Raw genomic sequence first — 9,476 nt, forward strand, 5'->3', positions numbered from 1 at the left:
TATGGTTTGTCATAATAGAAATCAAGAGTAGGTAGGAAATTCAAACAGAACCATTTCACAGTAAGGACAGTGACAATCTGGGATGAACTGCTGGGAATGTTGTTGCAGTGAGTTATGTCAATGGGTGAAAGGTCATGAAAGATGTATTTCAGGAGAAACCGAGACAAATTGAGACAGCAATGGGGCCATTTGACCTTTTCCTACTCTTAAAAATGTCACATGTTCATGATGTGCAATCTGAGATTTTACTTTAATGTACACTGAGGTTCTTCTCTAATTGGAATAGATTTGGGTCAAAATGTTCAATGTGATTGATAAAATGAGCATGAGCAGCATTTTTATGTAAGGTCTAACCCATCTATTTAATCCTCTAGGCCGCCCTGGTACAGGTAGTGAGAGATTGGTTGGCTCCCAGAAGCGAGATTCAGGAAGACGCCGACCATCTGCTATTATTCCATTGAAAACCAACATGCTAGTGATCAGTGGAGGTGATGGCTATGAAGACTTCCGCCTAACCAATAGCAGTGAGACTGTCGGCCGTGATGACAGCACCAACCATCTGCTTCTGTGGCGTGTTTGAGAAGATTGGAGCTTGGTGTTGGCCATGAGACTACTTTAATTGTTTGTCTCCCAGTGTGCTTTGTCTAATGCTTGGGCATTTAGTCTCTGTGAGCATTGTTTGTTCTTTTTTTAAAACAAAACTCTACACAAGCAGGACCCCTGAGTGAATGATCAGCAGGTCTTAAGACGTGTCTGCAGATTGCGAAATGCTCAGCCTGAGTTCTCTGCAATGCTTGTGATGCTATATTCTGTGTCGCACAGTGTGATGTGGACGTGCAATGGCTCAAAAGTTGTTGGGGCTTTTGAGTGAACAAGTGGAAATAGGGAGAATAGCCCCCCCCCCCCCCCCCCCCCCATCACCTGTGATAATCATGGGTTCCCATTGATGAAAAAAAGAAGCCACCTAAGTTTGGGACCAAGAAATGATGCAATGTTAAAAACAAAGAAAGTTAAACCAAAAGAAAAGGCAAGGGATTTTGGGAATAATACTTTGTCCGGGACATCATCTTATATGGCCAGAGCTCTCTTTCCCATTGTCTCTTTTTTGTCTTACCAAATGTTGAGAAGCTGACAGTAACTTTTAGCAACAATTATGTGGAACGTTTATCTGTGCTTCAACCTGATAGCAACATGGCTATGATTCAAGTAACGTCCAAATAATCGTGTCCAATAAGAAGTTCATCTGTGGGAACCTGTCTAGAACAATGTTGGTGATCTGCATGGATATTGTGACAGTGGATCTCTGCTTTTCGTTGCTATTTGAAATGAAGAGGCCTTCTGGCGATTACAAGACCTCACTCAAATGCGTCATATTTATATGAACCACAAAGTGGAACTCACCGTGACATGCGTGTATGTACTGACCTATTCAAGACAAACATGTATGTGAACGTTAATTCTCAGTGAATCTGCATGAGAGAGAACTGTGTGTTTAGTATTATCTTCTGGACGTGGCTCAAAATGTCTTTCTGTGTACTGTCCCATTCATTCAGAGGGCTGATGATTTACATCATAAGTACCTCAACATGTATCACAGCAGCGTTCCAATATGTGCTTGGGTGTGTTCAACTGCCTTCTGTGTAGAATAGAGCCAGTTTATACAGAAGCCAGAGAGGGTGTGTAAAGTTACAATGTGCAATATGTGGCCAAGATTGTGGAGGACCAACACTTGTTTAGAACCATTCAATCAGAGGACATTCAGACATTTGCTGAAGCACCAGTTAATTAGAGCCACATAATCACCTCGGTCTGATGAAGGCCATAATCATAGCTGTAGCAACCTTTTGGTCAGTTATATCGCATTGGTCCTCCTGTACAGTATTTATGTTCATTTTAACTTAGTTACCTTTTACAGCACTTAATTTATGCATTTATCTTTTATGTTTAAAAGGTATCTCTAGACATTTGACACAATTTTTTTTTACATTTTGTGGCTTAATCTGGTTGTTCATTTTGTGTAGTTGAGTTTTTTGAAAATGCCAGTCTGAAGTATGTGGATCTCAACATCGGTGAAGGAACTGCAGTTTCTAACTCTACGGGAACTTCATTCTTCCCTTTAAAGCTTCTGTAATAAAACAACAGTTTTATTGTGACATGTTTGGTTTTAAATGAGTACAAATGCAAAAGGTATTAGTTGAACATTCCAATACAATTAATAGCCAAAACATTATAAACTCACTTCTCTTTACAGGCTCTCACTGACCTGTTTGGGATTTCCACAGTTTTCAGCTTTTCTTTTGAATGGTTGGGTAGGATGTTTTATGAGGCCTTTTAATTATGACACTAAAAGAGGCCTTCTGAATGACTTTTGAGGATCAAAGAAAATGGGAATCTAAGATTTCTCCAGTTGAATGGAAACTGTTACTAATGTCCACACGCCTATAATTTTGATCTTCAGTAATCTGTTTGTTGGGCTTACAAAAGATTTGCATTATCACCAAAATAATATTTAAATGCATATTAACCTAAAAGTTTGCACTACATTCAAATCAAATTAAGTTAAATATTTCTCTTCAGTCCTCCCACAGAACAAAGGTTTGAAACCAGTGCACTGGAGTCAAGAATTTAGTCCATTATTTGCTTACTTTATTCACTCTTTTGGATTGAATGCCTTTCAGATATATGATATGTAATTAAAACTCCTGGCAATCGCTGTTGAAAGTCAGATTCTGAAATGTAGGATTAATACCTGCAAGTGAAGACAATCACATTTGTGGTGTGAATCACACACTGAACCCCTCACTCAGCTGGGTGCAGAGTATAGTTAGCTTGTTTCAATTTCTTCCTGAAAGTAGTTGGACCGATTAAACCTGATGTTCTTTGATTGTGAACAGATCGCTTTATTTCACATTTCCCAAAGCAACATATACAACATTCTCTCAAACATTTTTGCCTGATTAAAAATATGAAGACCAGTAGGCATGTTCCATTCTCTTTATCTGCTATCCCCTCCCTCCGCCCCCACTTTCTAACAGTTGTATCAAACATGTCAAGCATGCCAGTCACTGATTTTGAGTATTTTGAAAGGTGTGAAGAGAAATTTCTGCCCTGCTTACACCTTCCTGCTCCTTTTAGATGCGCTATTTCATTCTAGAACGATGAGAAAGAAATCTTATCTGTCAGATCATAAGTTAATTAGCAATTGCTTAATCTGAAGCACACAGACTAGAATCCTGTTATTAGACAGGGTATTTTGTATCTGAAAAGGGACAATTAGGTTATTGGTTCTGGGTCACTAGATGTCAGATCATCTGGGTAATAACTAACGTCTGTAAGGTATGTTTAATGTTATCGCGCAGTATGTGCAATCTGTCCAATCAAATTCTTTATTATCAACCAGCTTTAATTCAAGAAGAAAAAGCTGTATTTTGAAATAATTGAAAAATCTCAGTATCTTATTCATGTAGAGAAAGATTCAGAAACATTTTGACTTTAGATCAAGTTCCCGAGGAATGTGTGATGATCGGCCAAAATGTAAGAGTTGCCAAAGTTACGCTTAGTTTATAGTCATCGTGAATTTGTTCAGATTTGGAACATTCTCCTTCCCTATTCACAGGAAAATGTCATAAACATTTTTATTTATAAACAAAGTTTGCTTTAAAATAAAAATTATTGGGTGGATGAGTATTATGAACAGTAGTGCTTTATGCTACTGTTAAAGCCAGTGGTGCCCCAAACCTGGTAGAATTCTGAATTATATTTGCAAATGTGAGTCTTAATATGATGTGCTGGTGCTCCTCCCTGGAAGATATCTTGTTCAATATTCTTTCATAAGATGTGAACATTATTGACAAAGCACACGTTGTCGCTCATCCCTAACTGCCCTTAAGAAGGATGTGCTTGGTTTAGGTATGTTGACAGTGCTGTGAGTGAGGGAATTCCAAGATTTTGACTCAGTGACAGTTAAGAACAGCAATATAATTCCAAGTCAGGATAGTGAATGGCTTGGAGGGGTGATGTTCCCATGTACCTGCTTCCTGCATTCTTCTCAGTTATAAAGGTCACAGGTTTGGAAGGTGTAAATGGTTCACACTGCTGCTACTATGATGGAGGAGATGAATGTTGAAAGTGGTGGATGAGTTTCTGATGAAGAAGACTGTTTGCCCTAGATGGTGTCGATTATCTTGAGTGTTGCTGGAGCTGTACATATGCATTAAATTGGGGAGTGTGCTATCACTGTTCTGGCTGTTGCTTTGTAAATGGTGGACTGTAAACATCTTGTAAGTTGGGGAGTCAGGAGGTGAATTACTCTCTGCAGGATTCCTGGCCTCTGACCTGTTCTTGTAACCACTGTCTTTATATGGTGAGTCTAGTTCAGTTTCTGGAAAATGCCCAGTTGGCTGAGGAACATAGAGTCATACAGAACAGAAACAAACCTGTTGGTCCAACCAGTCCATGCCAAACTAAACCAGTCCCACCTGCCAGCTCCTGACCTATATCCCTTCAAGCCTTTCCTATTCATGTACTTAGTCAACGGTTTTTAAACATTGTAATTGTGCTCACATGCACCACTTCCTCAGAAAGTTCATTCCACCCACAAACTACCCTCTGTGTGAAAACTTTATCCCTCATGTTTTATTTTAAATCTCTTCCTCTTTAAAATGTGCCCCCTAATCTTGAAATCCTCCATCCTATTTATTGTTACAAATAGAAAGACGACCTGTTAACCCAGAAATTATAGTTACTGCTCATCTGTGGTAAGAATAGAGTGACATAAATTGACTACTTGCATTACATAGTTTATTGTATCTATGAGGAGACAAAGCATTATAATGACCCAAAATAGGTAGCACAAGGCAGGCCACATCACTAGGATCAACTTGAGATCAGGTGGAACAACCTTGGATTTCATTTCCAACTTTGGAAGGCAAAACTGTAGTTTAAATGTAACATTAACAACTTGTGTACTAGCATGTAAAAGATTAAGTATCACATGCCATGAACAGTTTCACAGTGATTCGAGTCAAACACATTATATATTGTACTGAGTTTGCCCTCTGTTAACAACTTAAACTTTACATTTCTTCTACCAGTGAAGTGATAGCTACACAAGTTCTGAAGCTGCTGATGTTTCCTCTCAGGATATGCACACCACAGAGAATGTTTTAATTAGCCTGTGATTGTGATTTTTAAATATTAGAGAACATTGGCGTACATGGATGTTAGTAGAAAGCTTAAAATACATAATGTGCAAGAGCAAAGGAAGCTGTACGAGTCTGTTGTTCAGAAGACATGATTTTAGAGAGGCAGAATTAAAAGTGCCTAGTATAAGCAATGAATTCTAAGTGCCTAGACTGATATTGGATGTACTGTTAAACTGAGTAGCATGGTTGAGTGGGAATAGATTGTTATATATTGCAATATGATGCAGAAAAAATATTTCACCAGCAAGCAGTTTACTTTCAGTTTAATTGATTTTTTTTAAAGAAATATTGTACCAAAGAGATTTGGGAAAAGAATTGGACTTCTGATCAGAGAGCAGATTGTAATGTGCAAGTGAGGGAAATGCTCAGAGATAAGTAAGCTCAGAGGGTCTGTAGATATACTTAGTGTTTTATGACATCTGTTAGAATAAGTAAATGAGCTCATTGAAATTTGTTTGTGGAGATTAAATCACTTTGACTTCAATCTAGGAGTGTTTTATCTTGATGCAATTCTGTAAGACATTTCCATCAAGGAGAGGAATTGTATAATCACAGGTTACAGAATAGGCCCTTTGGCCCATCGAGTTGTTCTGCCAACAATAAACCACTACCTACCCTAGTCCCATTTTCCCACACTAGGCCCAAAACCTTGAATGTTATGACACTTCAAGTGCTCATCCGAGTATTTTTTTAAGCAGGATTTGATTTATGACTGCAAGACGTGTTCAAAATCACATTTCGGAATCTTTTTGTTGTTTTCAGTGGCTAATCACGAAGAATGAGTAAAATTGAGAAACGACTGAATAAAGTCATGCTTCATGAAGGAATGAATGATCTACATCTAATTTGAAAACACTAAGCTCGTTGATATTGCTGTTAGTTTTGTGGGCACTGAATCTCAGGCAGGAGGGTCACAGTACAATCTCATGCCAGGGCCTTGTACATTAACTTAAAAACTTAGAGACTCATTAAACTTGACTTTGTACCCTTTGAGTTCTGAAATTGAGGAATGATGTATCAAGATGTTTACAGTGATGAGGGGGAACAATGCTGAGGAAGATGCAGAGAAACCATTTCCTTTGGGGATACCCAGAAAAGGACATAACCTTAAGATTAGAGCCAGGCCATAAAATCAGTGAATATTTTTTCACATAAAAGACCTAATAGTCTCACCACAGAAATATCAGGGATAATGGAAATTTGATAGACTATAATCGATGCATATTTGTTGAGGTAAGGGCAACAAAGCATATGGAGCTAGGGCTAGAAAACTTGTTCCCTACTTACCCAGAACTTGGAGAGAACCTTTTTTCTATGCATTTGGCAGTGAATCCTGAACAGGAGCCATTGGATGAAGTGAAAGATGGACTGTATTTGGATAGACACCAGTCACAAAACAAGGTACAAGATACATATGATTATAAAGAAAACACTGCATCTTCTTTTGAACCAAGATAAGGATCAGCAGACAAGAATTAATTTAGAATGGGAAACCAGATGAATCCAGCAATTTACATGATCAGACAGCTCCAAACAAAGGCAAGCACTGCAGCAAAGATGACATTAAAATATATAATTGAAATGCAGTGCCTTTTCAAGACTTTGGGAAAATTATAACTCCCTGGCAAGTAAATGGCCAAGTGAGCAGTGAAGGAGTTCAGCAAAGATATATAACTTTGCAGGGTGTTCAGATTCATGAATTATACCAGCATCTAATGTTAAATTAGGGCTGCAAGTGGCTGACAGGCTATAAAAATCAGGTAGCTCATAGGAAGTTATGATGATTAAGAAAGGAGGGGTGATTCTCGGGCAGAATAGTTTTAGGAATGATCAGGTGTCCAGGTCAGAGAGGCCTATGTTTACGTCTTAGAGTAGCCCCAAATAGAAAGGCACTAACCTTAAGGGACCTCCGTGGTAATCAACCAGGAAAACTGCCGCTATTTCTTTGCTGTGGCCAATGTTAAATGGTAGTGCTGTTCTTTAGAAATGTAGGTGAAGCCCTGACAGTATCATTGGGACTCCACTGCCTTTGGGCAATTTCGAACTGAGGCTGTCAGCTTTAGATGATGTTCTTTATTCTTTTCTTCATTGCCTAGGGTGTACACTGTGCGCTTTGTATCTTCAAATTTTAGTTGCGTGCTCATTGTGTTCATTTTCAGTGGCATTAATTAAATATTCTTTCACACAAAAAACATGTTAAAGATTTCATCTTACTAAGTGTTACACACCTCCATGAATATTGCTACAAGATCACCATTATCTGAAAATGGGGAGGTTTTAGTAAAATCAAAGAATAGCTGGAGAAAATGATTCCCTTGGATTTACTTGTTTTAAAGCAGACTGAAACTGTTTGGAGACAGGCTTAGCCAAGAATTACCTGTTTTGCAAGTTTCTACGCCAGCCATTGCTCTGGATGATGTACCTGTTACGGCATAAACATTTCCAATGTGTTTCATCATTCATCATGGTTACCTTTATTGATTACTGGTTGATGTCATAAGATTTCCATTGCTACAGACATGTGGCTTGCAAGGTATTTTACAGTGTGACAGTGAGTCTCCCTTTGTGTCTAAAAGACCTGCAAAATATTATTCATGGTACATGCAACGTAAGTACGTATTGCTGAGGCATCAGTCTTCTGTGCAAGAAGTTCCCTTTTTTAATATCTTCAGAGTACAATCAGTCTATCTTCGATGTTTGTTTAAAAGCAAGATTTTAGTATTTTCTCAAACTATAGGCCAATTAGAAAAGATAGTGGTATCTTTAATGTTGTGTCAGTTTTACAATTGGGGGATTGCTTTGTAATGATCAGCCTGCACTGAAAGTAATTTTATTGAAAAGTCACTTGCCATGGACTGAGCTCAAGAGCTAACAGTACAATAATAAACAGAAAGTTATATGCAGAGAGAAAACAACAGTTTGTTTCTTTATGTTCAAAATTGCTTGGCAATGGGAGAAGCCACCTTTGTGTATTGTAAATAATGGTATATATTTCCTCTTATGTACATACTGTTCTGTCTTTAATTGTTGATATGAATTTAATGGCATATTTTTATATACTTGTTTAAGTATCACTGGTGCAACTATTGTGCCAGGGCATTTAAATTATAACTACTACAGTACTTGGAAAGCTTTTATTCTGAACCATTAAAAGCCAAGTGAGTGTGTCATGTTTATCACATATTGCTGTTTTGTTTTGTCACTGTGCGATCTTTGTAATTAAAGTTCACTGGTGCCAGCTACTTCCATTGTGTGTAAGCTTCTTTTATTTCTATTGATTTTATTTTCAAAAAAAAGTGTTTAAAAGGAGGCAATTTCAGGGTGAAATACTTTAATGTCTTTTGGGTTGTAGAACCAGGGCTAAACAAATGTATCACCAAGTTTCTTGTGCAAAACATTAGAAGCTAGGAGAGTGTGCAGCTGGAGAAACACAGCAGGCCAAGCAGAATCAGAGGAGTGGGAAAGTTGATGTTTTGAGTTGGGACCCTTCTTCAGAAATGAAAAGGTCCTGACTGGAAACACCAACTTTCCTGCTCCTTTGATGCCTGCCAGGCCTCCAACTCCACACTGTTGTCCGACTCCAGCATCTGCAGTTCTGGCTATCTCAGAAGATATGTATGCCTGTTTTTGACAAGAAACTGAAAATAATTTGCACAAAGCTCGATCTGACAATGGTGCCTTTAAGATTCCTGCTGTTGCCAGTTATTATGTTGGCTTGCCATTGGGAAAGTGGTGCAGTCTGCATGGCAGTCTGTCCTCAGATCCATCTATAATATTCCCACTGTCAAAATTCGATCAAGAATTGAGAAAAGCACTTAAAAATTTGATACTTTTGGCATATTTTCCTTTTCTTTGTCATTGTCTTTTTGCATCAATTTTCTCCACACCCCATCTGAAGAGGAAGTCTATTCATTAAAACATGATTCTTTGGACATCGCACACTGCTGTATTTGTTATGTTTCCTGCATTTTAACAGTATCTATATTTCAAAAGTACATCATTCATTGTTAAGCCCTTTGAGCCATTGTGAGATCATGAAAGATACTGTCTCAGTGCAATTAAAGAGCTAAACAAATTGGCCCGTATTTGTGCAAACTGATTTCCATATGAATACTATGGTTACAAATGTAGGTCCGAGGCTAGAATGCGATGAGTAACACAAGTCTAGATGCTTCAAAGCCAATCCGCCATTGACAAATCATAAGCCAGCACTATGATGGGATACTCCCCACTTGCCCTCAAATTACACTCACGAAGCTGATACTGTCCTGG

The 9,476-nt window shown here is 38.2% G+C and overlaps 1 protein-coding gene across 3 annotated transcripts in view; it reads left to right on the plus strand.

The window, feature by feature from the left end:
- LOC125453462 (rho guanine nucleotide exchange factor 17-like) overlaps window positions 1-8,446 on the plus strand; it is a 457,467-nt gene extending 449,021 nt beyond the window's left edge. For all 3 annotated transcript variants that reach the window (XM_048533100.2, XM_048533099.2, XM_048533101.2), the window contains exon 21: window positions 375-8,446. In XM_048533100.2, coding sequence (XP_048389057.1) covers window positions 375-580 — 206 coding nt within the window. In that variant the 3' untranslated portion in view covers window positions 581-8,446. The remainder of the gene's footprint in view (window positions 1-374) is intronic.
- Window positions 8,447-9,476: the final 1,030 nt, after the last annotated feature.

This window comes from Stegostoma tigrinum, chromosome 6 (assembly GCF_030684315.1).
Source record: "Stegostoma tigrinum isolate sSteTig4 chromosome 6, sSteTig4.hap1, whole genome shotgun sequence".
Classification (NCBI taxonomy): Eukaryota; Metazoa; Chordata; class Chondrichthyes; order Orectolobiformes; family Stegostomatidae; genus Stegostoma; species Stegostoma tigrinum.